The 12,798-nt window shown below is 47.9% G+C and overlaps 1 protein-coding gene across 1 annotated transcript in view; it reads left to right on the top strand.

The window, feature by feature from the left end:
• Window positions 1–10,769: 10,769 nt before the first annotated feature.
• LOC125921303 (Down syndrome cell adhesion molecule-like) overlaps window positions 10,770–12,798 on the top strand; it is an 89,079-nt gene continuing 87,050 nt past the window's right edge. The window contains exon 1 of the mRNA XM_049628771.1: window positions 10,770–11,344. Within this exon, the coding sequence (XP_049484728.1) occupies window positions 11,050–11,344 (295 nt within the window). The 5' untranslated portion in view covers window positions 10,770–11,049. The remainder of the gene's footprint in view (window positions 11,345–12,798) is intronic.

Raw genomic sequence — 12,798 nt, forward strand, 5'->3', positions numbered from 1 at the left:
TTTTCCTTTCTTCCACCGTTAACTCCATTCATTTAGTTTCATTAAACAAATGAAAACATTTTTTTTCGATCACAATTTGATGCTATTTAACATCAAACTGGTTGATGGTTCTGAAACCATCTTCCACATTAGGATTTCTTCTTTACATACATCTACCTTTATCCCAGGTCAACACATGCTCCAAGGCTCAGATGTTTAAAGCATCATTGCAAACAAACTTGAAAATAAAGGGTGTTATGTACTAACTTGCCTTGGGATGATGTGAAGCTCATTGCCAGACAAATGGATTCAGGGGCCACCACTGTTCCACACCCCCTGTCCCCACTGGCCTGTTGCCCATTCAAACCAGAGAGAATCTCCAGGGTCACTTTCAAAACACTTTGGAATGCGCACCACAGTCCCTAACATTTCCTATACTGAATGTACAAAAATCCTGTTTCTATGGATTTGTAAAAAGGTAAGAGTTTTTCAGTGTTTCCAAGGATTTCTTTCATGTAAACACATCCCTAAGTTGAAATCTGACTGCTCAGCATACAAAATAATGATAAAACATAAACTCTGCCTGATACAGTTAGAATTTTGCCTTGTTTTTGCACATGCAAGCAATGCTTTCTCTTCATGTGATTTGTTAAATGTTTCTTTGATTTAAAAATGTCTAGCATAATTACGCTAGTTAGAATGTATTCTTACCCATGGGAGGGAAAAAAGGAAGATTTCTCCACCCTACCCATGCAACCAGATCACAGGCATGATTAATCTCCCAAACCCAAGGAGCTAAAAGTCAGCAAGCAGGTTCCTCTACTTCTGGAAGGTTTAGCTAAATTGGTTGCTGTGCTATGTAAACGTATTCTGATGGAAATTGCCTTTATTCCCTTCTCTCGCTTCTTGATCCGATGCGTAACCACCGTATTGGGATCCTGACCTAGTGTCTGAGGGGGTCTTAAACCTACACAGTGAGTCACTTGAAAAATTAGAATATTTAATGAGTCTAAACCTAATCTTAAAAAATATATATCATTTATATTTGGGTCACTGTATTTAACATTAAAAATTTTTTAATGTTTATTTATTTTTGAGAGAGACAGAGCATGAGCAGGGAAGGAGCAGAGAGAGAAAGGGAGACACAGAACCAGAAGCAGGCTCCAGACTCCAAGCTCTCTGCACAGAGCCCAACGCGGGGCTCTAACTCACGAGCCGTGAGATCGTGACCTGAGCCGAAGTCAGACATTTAACCAACTGAACCACCCACATGCCCCATGCTGTATTTAACACTTAAAAACTACATGAAATAAAAGAAATACCTGTTTTAAATTTGACTTAGAGATGACTCTTGCAGGGAAATTAATTTCATTAATTAATTAAATGATATAAATGCCACTCAGGGGTTGTGGTAAAACAATTTCCATGTCATCAAATTCTCAAAATCGAAACTCTTTTGATCCGGTTTCATACAAAGTGAAAAGTCATAGCTCATCACTGGAAAAACAAGATTGCATAGAGCTGTGCTTATAAAAAAGATCTCGCGTCAGGATCCCACGGTGCCGACTTGACTATGAACGCACTGGTTTACATGCCTGTTTCATCGGATCTCTATCGGATCTACGTATTTGCCTGAAATCAGACTGCTTGTTGAGGAAGACAGCTGCAATCCAAGAAAACCAAGTATGAGGAAACTTGCTTTAAAAGATGTGATTTTACTGCTCCTCTATAGCTCAGACTAACACTCCAGCGTAACCAGCGGTATAATCCCACTGGGAGGGTGCCTATTAGGCAATTCATCAATATTTGCTGAAATTCATTAATGCTGCCCAGAACCTCCTTCTGCCTTCTCCCTGTGTGGATGCCGCTGCCTCGCGCTTTGCCCTTGATGAAGGACTAGCTCACCAGCCAGCCCCGCCCCATCTGCTCCCTAGCCACCATTCCTGGCTGCCCTGTGCTGGACACCCTTGCTCTCCTGCGGCCACCCTGCCTCTCCCAGCCCCTTTCTGCAGGCACCGCGCACTATGTCCTCACCTCCCAGGCCCGAGCCCTGGCCACCCGTCCAAGTCCACGGGGAACGGCCCCTTCCAACCGCTCCGAGTTTGCCGCTTCCTGGACGCCTGCTGGCCTTCGCATCCCGGGCCGGACACTCGACACTTGAGAGTCTCTCTGGTTTCCTAAGTGTTTACTCCCTCTCTCCAGTTGGATTGTCAGCACTTGGGGGACAGAGAAAGTCCTCATGCTCCTAAGGGCTCTAAGCCCACGGTTTGTAGTGAAATACAGACACACAGATACTCACACGCACACCAGACAAAACACAAATACGCACACATACACACTTGCACACACTCGTATGCAAACACACATGTACTCACACACAGACATAGCACAAATATACATGCTTACACATACACACATGTACTCACACAATGCACACGCAGACATAATACAAATACTCATATATGTACACTTGCACACAAGTATCTCTTGACTGCCTGAAAGTCTGCAAAACCTCCCTGCAAAATCACCGTTGTGCTGCTCTTATAATTGTAAAGAGTTTGGCTTCTTTTAAAAATCCAAGATGTTGGCTAACATGTTCTGTCTTCGACTCAGCAGACCCTCTGTCATTAGCAGAGACTAGCCAACTATAGCCTCACCCCTGCCCAGGTTACATCCCCATGAAATGATTCCAAAACAATTTGTGCCTTAAGGAAACAAGTCTGCCTTCTTGTCATTGGTGGGCCCCCTTCGCATGCAGCTCTCAATTGGAAACACCTTTATTCTGGAACATTCCATTAAAGTGGAAGCTCCACGAGGGCAGGGACCTTGTTTTAAAAACTCATTTCTGGGGGCACCTAGGGGGCTCAGTCGGTTATGGGTTCGACTCTGGCTCAGGTCACGATCTCACGGTTTGTGAGTTGGAGCCCCATGTCGGGCTCTGTGCTGACAGCTCAGAGCCTGGAGCCCGCTTCGGATTCTGTGTCTCCCTCTCTCTGCCCCTCCCCTGCTCACACTCTGTCTCTCTCTCTTTCTCTCTCAAAAATAAATATTTAAAAAAACTTTTTAATAAAATAAAACAAAAAATCATTTCTGCTCCCTGTCAGAGCAGCTCTTACTCAGTAGATTTTGCTAGGTGAAGGTGTGAAGATTGGTGTCCCCGTGTGACGGCTGGTGGACCTGAGGCACCACATGCGTACGTGGTGTTTCCGACCCCCGAGGAGGAGTACGCGGCCAAGGGCGGCTGTGCATGAGCTCACTGCAAACATCCCTGTCTCGACTCCTGTTAGGACACCTCCTACCTTCATCACCATGGCCGTCCGACCGGATTCCGCTTCCCTAAGAGGCTGGTGGGTGCGGGCTTCCCTCCTGTCCTCCTCAAGTTTTCCTTAGTGCGTTCTTTTCTTCTCCTCTTCAGGCTCCCAAGAAACATTTGCAAAATGGGATTATCCGTGGCTACCAGATAGGATACCGCGAGTACAGCACCGGGGGCAACTTCCAATTCAACATTATCAGTATCGACACCACTGGGGACAGTGAGATTTACACCCTGGACAACCTCAATAAGTTCACCCAGTACGGCCTGGTAGTGCAGGCCTGCAACCGGGCCGGGACGGGACCTTCTTCTCAGGAAATCATCACCACCACCCTCGAGGATGGTAGGTTCTGGAAGCGGCCGCTCGGGCCTTTCCTTCCTCAAGCGTCGGCTCTGGTCTGGTGGCCGCTCTGGCCCCCGACAGCCTGGCTCCTGCTGGCTCTGCCGTGACAAAGGTGCCAGGCCCGGGCCGGGGACTGGGGGTTCCAGGGAAACTTGCCTTAATTCACTCACCGGCTGCAGGGACTGGGTCTCACCCTTGACTGCAGAGCCCAAATCTGTTCCTCTCCAGCATCCCAATCATTCCAAGCAGGAGAATTGGGCTTTTCCCGAGTGCATCCAAGGCTCTCCCTAGGACCGACTAGGATGTAGAAATCTGATTTTCTAAGAATTTCTTCCAAGTCAATGTTAAAGGGGATTTTTCTTTATTTCTTTCATTTCTTATTTTTCTTATTATTATTATTATTTTACTTTTCTTCTTATTATTATTTTATTATTATTATTATTATTATTATTATTATTATTATTATTTTGGATGCTTTCTATTTTCAACCACTCTGCACCAGAGAAAGGAATGAGCAGGGTCCTGGAGCAAATCTCACGGTGACCGAGCACCCCCTAGTGACCATGAGGAGTTACTTCACCCTTCTCCCATGCCTTCCAGTCGTGCTTGAAAAGCAATAGAGAATGAATGGTGTCCAGAGGCCCAAGGTTAGGGGCAGAGATAAGGCATGGGGTTCATTGTCACACTAAGTGTAGATTTTTAAGGCAGCAACTTCGCACGCTGGGGACTTGCATCCATAACTTCCGACCATTTTTACAGGGAGAGAAGTCTTACAAAACCAGGAACCCTAAAACTGGGATTTTTCTTTCCGACTCCATGGTCTTTGCAATCATGGTTACGTATGCCTTTTGGTTTTCACTTCAATGCTCATGGTGCACCGATGTGTGTGTTTCTGTTGATACTTTGTCCCTTCTCCCAGCCAGGCCATTTAAGCTTTGCATAAACTCAATGTGAAGAAAACAAGACCTCAGACATCCTTCCGGCCTCTCTCTTAACCCATTTTCCCTCTTTCCTCTGACAAAATATTATACTTTTGAAAGGGGAGGCTGGCCTGGGAGGAGGGCGACAGTGAATAAGGTATATGACTACATGTCTGCTCTGTAGCACTTTTCAGTAGCTAGGCTTCCAATTTACATGCCAGATGCAGCTAAATACAGAGGGTCACTTACAAGAGTGATGGGGAAATAAATCGGACAAGCTATGGTGTTTTACTCATGCAGTAATATCAGAAGCGTTCCCCATTCCCCAGTCCCAGTCCAGCCCCTTCAAAGTGAAGCAATTAACTCAGAAAGGGAGACTATGGAAGTATGTTAGGACATAGACTCATATTATTTTACATAAACTCATATTATTTTACATTTTACGGAGTTATAATATTTGCATAGGGTAGTGGTACTCGGGGTTTTTTTTTTCCTTAATTTTGTGGATTGAGTGCGATCTTTTTCTTTCCTTGCACGTTGCAGTGTTAAACTAATGTTGCTTATTCGGTATTGCTTTGCCACTTAAACCTCCCACGGTTGTTACAGATTCTAATTGTTTAATTTCAGTGCCCAGTTACCCCCCTGAAAATGTCCAAGCCATAGCAACATCACCAGAAAGCATATCAATATCCTGGTCCACACTTTCCAAGGAAGCCTTGAATGGAATTCTCCAGGGGTTCAGAGTCATTTACTGGGCCAACCTGATGGACGGAGGTAAGAGGGCTAAAAGAGCTGTTGAGTTTGCCCCCAAAGGATGTGTGCTGGGATTAGCAGGCCCTCCTCCTAATGTGGGATACAGGCTACGGAGGGCACATCTTTATCAGTGGACACAGTCTGCTTTCCCCCTGTCGTCCTGTTCTTAGGCTCTCACAGGTGTGCACAGCTGTTTAAAACATCATGTATCCTCCAAAAGTGATGTGAGGTAACGGAGTGGGTGGCATTTGGGACCTCTAGGCACGGATGCATTTTCCTAGATGAGTATCTATGCCAAGCCCCCGCCTCCACATGCAGCACCAAGATGTTGATTTGTATCTAGAAAGTTCTACGTGATGTGTATCCTAAAAGGCTGACCTCTTCCAAATTCCCAATAGAACTCAGCAGGGAAACTTGTAAAGTGCCTGTAGCTGACCCAGGAGAGGGCTCACAGGAGGAATGCCGGAATATTCCTCACGAGGAGCCATTTAATCCCAAACCTCCTTCTGTCTTTTTCCCCTTCTCCTTCCCCACCTCCCGTTTCTCTTCTGTCGTTCTTCTTGTTTCTCTGTGTTTGTTTTTATTTTTCTTCCAAGTTACAGGACAAAATCCTTCTGTTGGTTTGGGCAAGACTCTGAATGAGAGCCTGCTCAGATAGAGGCGAGGTTGGGCCCAGAACTTTCTTGGGGAGAGTACCTCTCGGTGTGCCTGCTTTCAGAGGGTGGGTGTCGCTGAACCAGACTGAGCGCCTCTCCGTGAGCGGGATAGACACACACCCGTACCACAGCCCTCACGGGGAAGCTACTAAGGCCTGCATCCCAAGACCGTGTGGCCCACGCTCCCACCCTCCCCTTCAGTCCAGTCCCAGCCTCCTCCTGCACCTCCCGTCCCAGGGCAGGGGGGTGCCTCTCCCCTTGTGTGGGGCTTCTTTGAACCCCTCTGACTGCATGTGGCCTCCTGGTGCGTGCTTGCCTCTGAGTTTGGGCAAACACAGCCAGAGCCCCCAGATATATCTCGAGTCTGCTCTGCCAAGCAGGTGGCTGTCCCCACCCAGGTAAACAGAGCACATGGGGCCTCGGAGGCCGCAGGGGGCTCTAATATTGATGCCACAGTACAGGAAGGAAGACACGTTAATAAATAAGCTAAGTAAATAGCAGTTTGGGGAGCCTTAGTTATTTATGTCTTCATCAGACCTGCTTCTCAGGGCTCAGTAAGGATTTACCTGCTCCATCCGAGGCAGGCACACTGAGTATCTACTCTGTGCTGGCCTCGTGCTAGACCAGTGAGCCCAGAAGAATCTAGTGAACATAGAACCACAAACCCGGTAATGCACAGCCATCCTCCACAGAGGGACAGAACTACGTAAATGATTCTTTGACAACTTCACCCTCTTGTCCCCCAAAAGAGCTCTTTTAAAATCCCACAGAGGTAAAGTGTAGAGCAAAAATATTTGTAAAAAGCATCTATTTTGTTGACAGTGTCATGCTATATCATCGTATATTCTTGTTCTGGTTTCTCGTCCCCCTCTTGAATGACGTCAAGTTAGAACACCTGAGCGCACTCCCTTAAAGGCAGCGTGACACCGAAATGATTTTGTTGTTCTTCCTGTTGGAAGTGTTTTCCAGAACCCGGTGGTGACGACTCATCCTATTTTCACACATCGCTCCCATTCGCAATATTGCCTATTAACACCTTAGCTCTACGAAGGGTAATGTGGTGAAGACAGCTCTTTTGACTTGACGCTTCTAAGCGTTAAATACTTGAATATTCAAAAACATGAAAGGCTTTAAGTAAAGACTGCTTGGAAATGCATCCGGTTCCTAAAGATACGTTGGCTCACGGTATTCGGATCAAAGCGATGTGCTTAATGCCTAATGTGGGAGTTCTATACTTAATCTCCGAAAGATGAGAAAGAAACCCTTAGAGACATAAACCTGCTACGAACACTCACTCCTTACCTGCTGCTTATAGGAAGTGACATTTATGAATTAGCAGGTGATTCCACAGGATCACTGATACTTCTGCAAAAACTTCTCAGGCTGCGGCCCGAGGCTCCCACGGACGTGAGACATCGTGACTGTGTAAAGGACTGGACCCACTCACCCACACCCCCACAGCCACACTCGCACGCACCCCCACACACTCACGCACACAGACTCACACGCAGCCTCACACATATATCTACACGCTCATAGGCACACACACTCGCAGACTGGGAGACCCAGGTTGTCACTACCACTGTGATTAGCAATTGCCCCGAATGCTTTCAAATATGTACATCAGAAAAGCATTTGTTATTGTTAACGTGATCAGATAAAGCTGGTTAATATATCTGATAGGACAGGCGAGCCACACACCACATTGGTGAAATTTCTGAGTGTCTTATCATCTGAAAGCTCAGTACTTTGCAAGACCTCACAAAGCCGTTCATCTGAGATTGCTAGAAAACTTGTGCACGCCGAAGTCCCGTTTCCGTCTGAATCCGAACCGGATTCTGAAGCGAGGAGGCATTTAGGTGCCATCCGGCTGTTAGCGTCGATGGTCGGCCAGTTCACGGCACTTCAAAAACGTTATTCCCACCCCCGTTTTTTGTCTTAAAACCCTTTGAGAACGAGGGAGGGCATCGATACATAAAACAGTTTGTTTTCCAACAGAAAGTGAAAAAAATGTTAGAGTAGAAATGATACCTCTAAATTCATTTCATGTATTTACTTCATGTTATTTTAGTCATGATTTCACCTGAGCGTCATTCTTCAGTTCCTGTTTGTTTTTTAATAACCTTACTGAGGCTGTAAAAGGTAGATGATAGAAATCCTCCTTAAGCCATAAAAAAAAAGTACAAGGGCTCAAAAGAATGGCAAATGAGGCATGCCGTTTGGATTGGGCCTTTTGTCATAATTGTCCTCTTTAGTTTCTGCAGATCCACTAAAGATCAAGTGTCTGCCAGTCAGGACCATGCCCTTCCCCTTGGGGCATCGAGAGTGAGGTGCACGTGTGGCACATATTAGGAAGGTCGGGGGGGTGATCTTGAACTGGGGCTCTGACCGCAGTCACATTCCTGGTTCATGAATAAATCAGTTCCTCAAAGCAGTATGAACCCCAATACGAGTAAACATCCAAGTGTTCATTCTAATCTGTCTCATGCTTCTTGAGCAGATGGAATTCTTCTGTTTTAACTGTTGCTTGAAAAAGATGGGGGCGACCCCCTCCACCTTGTCCCTCTTAGCCGCCCTCTTCCCCATCACTGTCTCTCATCCAGGAGCCGCACTGATGAATCAGCACCTCTGTCTCTCGCAGCAAATGACTGCAGCCTGCTTTCTCCACCAGGGAGAGACTCCCGGGTCCTTCTTAAAGATAACAATTGCAAAAAAACAAAAGCAAAACCCCAGAGACCCCAGAGGTTAAATAATTTAGACAAGGTCTCATAACTGGCTGCTGGCATGCAGCCCTGTGAAACCCCATTTTCCTGGTGTGTGTGTGTGTGTGCGTGTGTGTGTGTGTGTGTGTGTGTGTGTGTGAGATCTTTGGCACAGCATAGAAATTCCTAAATCTGAAAAGATCTTGATGACATCTATACTTAAGGTTTTTCCCATTAGCATTTGAAGTGTATCCTCATCCCACTGACCCCTATTAGATATGTTTAGGAAAACAAACGTTGCAAGTGCATAGGACAGTATGAAGAGCCATGGTGGTCGCCGGGTAGAACCTTCCTTCGGGGGGAGACTTCCTCACCCTTCTGGCCTGACAGTTGTCCACTCTCTGAATGTGCGGCAACCCCACACACGAGCAAATATCTTTTCACCTTTGTAAGCCATCTCTTGAGGCTTCCAAATCGTGGCCCCAAGAAGTCTGCATACACTGCTGACCTCCCCAGAAGACACCCGGCCAAAGACCCCTCCTGGGGACACCCCCTCCTTGCCCACTTTCTCCCCCAGCAAAGCGTCCTGCCGCAGAGTTGGCCCACAGTCTGCTCAAGGCGGTGACGGGCCTCTGGCTCGTGTCTGCAGCTGGGTCTGTGACCCAACATCCCTCACATCCCCCACAGCCCTCCTCCCCATGCAGAGGCCCCAGCACGTGCGTGACAAGCCTTGGCCACCCCATGACTATTTTAGATTCAGCTTTTCTCCTATGTCCAGCTCAACCTTGATCCTTTGAGTGGCAAACACCAAAGAGACAAAAAGACATTCTGTGGTCTTCATAATCACAGAATACGTGGCTGTTAATTACTAGGTGGCCTTCTGTGCGACGTGTGAGAAGGACAGGAGGGCGGGAAGAGAAAGCCACGCTGGTGGAGAGCTCAATAATCTGACCGACATGATGTTTTTCACTGAGTGGCCACCGCAGAGCACGGAGACCGTGGTCTGTGGACCTGAGGCCGTGCACTGTGGCTCCACGGCCCATGCTCTCAGCCACTCTGCTAGGCTCCGTGACCTTAGGCAAGGTACCTCCTTGCTGTGGTTTCCTCGCCTGTAACATGCAGGCCAATAACAGGATTGGTGTGCTGGCTAAATGAGTTAGCATCTGAAGCCAGAACAGCGCTGGCCCGTAAGTGGGTCCTACTGCTTGTCGACTGTAAGCACAGGTGCACAGGTGGCCTTGGCTACGGCCAGCCACCCAACGAACAGTCCCTCCTGGACCTGTGCTCCGCCCATCCTCTTAGTCACTGGGGGGCCCAGGCTCGCAGGCAGTGCCCATCCTCCACGGCTGGCTGTGCCCAGGGGTGAGTGGTCCTCAAGCCTCTCTCTCCTGCATGAGCTGCTCCGTAGGTGGCTCATTTCAGAACCTAGAACACCCATGGAGGTACTTAACACATCATTATAAGTTTTCTCAAATTGCCCTGTCTGATACACCTAAGAAGGGAGAGCAAAACGTTCCCTCTCTGAGTATTATTAGCTGATCCCACTCCAGAAAATGAAGCATTTTTAGCTGACGCCAAGTTTCTGACACATCAGCGTGTCACTTTGGCAAAGAAGCTGGGGGGGGGGGGGGGCAGCGGCGGGGGTTCAATCCAGGGAAGAGGAGCCGTTTCCTGAGCCACCTCATCTCAGCTCAGACACCTGAGAAGTTAGGTACTTAAAAATACATGTACATTAAAGTACAATTTGTTTGTTAAACAAAAGACAAAACTCGACTTGCAGAAGTTTTTTTAGTGTATTTTTAAACTTTATTTATTTTTAGAGAGAGAGGAGAGAGAATTCTCAAGCAGGGCCTGCACTGTCAGCACGGAGCCTGATGTGGGGATTCGATCTCAGAAACCGTGAGATCAGGACCTGAGCCGAAACCAAGAGTCAGATGCTTTAACAGATTGAGCACCCAGGCGCCCCTGACTTGCAGAAGTTTTTTGATGAGCAGTTAGAAATGCACCTGCAGGGGGCGCCTGGGTGGCTGGGTCCGTTTAGCATCCAACTCTTGGTTTCGGCTCAGGTCATGATCTTGCGGTTTCATGGGTTCGAGACCCACATGAGGCTCTGCGCTGACAGCACAAAGCCTGCTTGGGAATCTCTCTCTCTGTCCCTCTTTCTCTGCCCCTCCCCAACTCGTGCTGTGTCTGTCTCTCTCAAAATAAGTAAATAAACTTAGCAGAGTGAGCCCTGTACAGCCCCAAGCTCCCCGGGCTGAGTGTGCGGGGCACGCTTGATTGGCTGCTGGCCCCGGCCGTCGGGTTGGGTGGTAACACTTGGAGTGACCTGCTCCGTTTTCCAGACTGATGTTCTGCCGTGTTCCGTGGCAGTTGCACATGAATGAGTGTCGGTGCTGTGTGCAGGCTGTGCACGGTCCCTCTGGGCCATCTCAGGGTGTGGCAGCTAGTGGGCGAGCACCAGGGCTGGCCAGTGAGCACGCCCACAGCCAGTCACCAGATCCTGTTCTCTTGTCCTCCAGAGCTGGGCGAGATTAAAAACGTCACCACAACGCAGCCTTCCCTAGAGCTGGACGGGCTGGAGAAATATACCAACTACAGCATCCAGGTGCTGGCCTTCACCCGTGCGGGGGACGGCGTCAGAAGTGAGCAGATCTTCACTCGGACCAAAGAGGATGGTAAGAGACGGGGCAGGTGTGGATGGGACTCCAGGGGACACATAGGGCCCCACAGAGGGACAGCATCCCGGGCAGCAGCCAGTGTTGGGAGGGCTGGGTCCTGGAGACCAGTGTTCCTCCATCGGCCTGGCCTTGACTTTGCTCTGGACAGACCTTTTGCTGCCCTGCCAGAATATTCCAGCTCAATTCAGACCATTGACTCCCTGTGTCGCCTTTGTTCGTTGTATCCTTTGTTCCTCTCCCCTATAGTTTTTCTTCTTTTTAAAATTTTTTGGCCAAGTATTATTTAAACAAAAATGCCTTTATCCCAGAGCTGTAAAACAGGTCGTACCTGTTTTGTGTCCCATCAGAATAATTTTAGTGATGCTTCAGCTATGAGGGTAGGCTCTGATTATTTCCATGCTTCCACTTGAAAATTATGTAATGGCCTAAGTCATATTATTCTGTGCCAGCTTTAGAATCACTTCAGAATAAATCCTTAATTTGAGATCTTCATAGTAATCGTTTTTGACTTCTTAGAAGAACTGATAATGATTTAGTAAAATTTTAAATCATGGCTCACTTCAGTTCAGACCATTAATTCTTGCTGTTCCACACCATCTGGACTTGGTTCTGTGGCTCTTTCCCCAACCTACCAAAACTCTCTGGCAAGTGGGTTTTTTCCTAAGTTTTTTAAAAGTTTATTTATTTATTTTGAGAGAGAGAGAGCGCGCGTGTGGGAGGGTCAGAGAGAAAGGGAGAGAGAATCCCAAGCGGGGTCCGCACTGCCAGCGTAGAGCCCGATGCAGGGGCTCGAACTTGGCAAACCATGAGATCATGACCTGAGCCAAGATCAAAAAGCCAGAAGCTTAACCGATTGAGCCACCCAGGCGCCCCTTTGTATTATTTTAAGGGAAACCTGAGGGGCCATATCTGAGCCTGTCTGAAGAACAGCTGAGGTTGTGATAAATGTTACAGCAACAGTGAGAAAAGCAAGTCTCCGCCCGGAGAAAGGAAAGAGCAAAACGGATGTCCAGTGATACCCATGTGGGACTCTCCAGATGGGAGTGCAGAATTGTACCAGAGGTAGGGGCAGGATGAGGCACCGGTGCACCTACATTCCGTGCAGGTTTGGGCTCGCCGAACTGTTTTGTCTTCTTGCCAGGACTCTGCTCCCAGGAAGCCGGGCAGGGTGCAGGGGGAGGTGTTACCCACATAGAACATGCAACATCAAACACACTGTGGTTCCATCCACATCCGTCCTGTGGAAGCCCCAGGCTCAGAGGCCTGGGTGGACTCTTCCTTCAGCCTTTTCTGTCCCCTAACAAAGCTTCTCTGACACCCGCAGCATAGTACCTCTCACCTTACTCTCTGCCCTCCCCTCCGCAAACCCAGCCCTTCTTCCCCCCAACTGGTCCCATCCATCTATGCTCACACCTTATTTTCACTGTCTCTGTCGCCCTTCTTGCTTTATT

The sequence above is a fragment of the Panthera uncia genome, chromosome C2 (genome assembly GCF_023721935.1).
Source record: "Panthera uncia isolate 11264 chromosome C2, Puncia_PCG_1.0, whole genome shotgun sequence".
In the NCBI taxonomy this organism is placed as follows: Eukaryota; Metazoa; Chordata; class Mammalia; order Carnivora; family Felidae; genus Panthera; species Panthera uncia.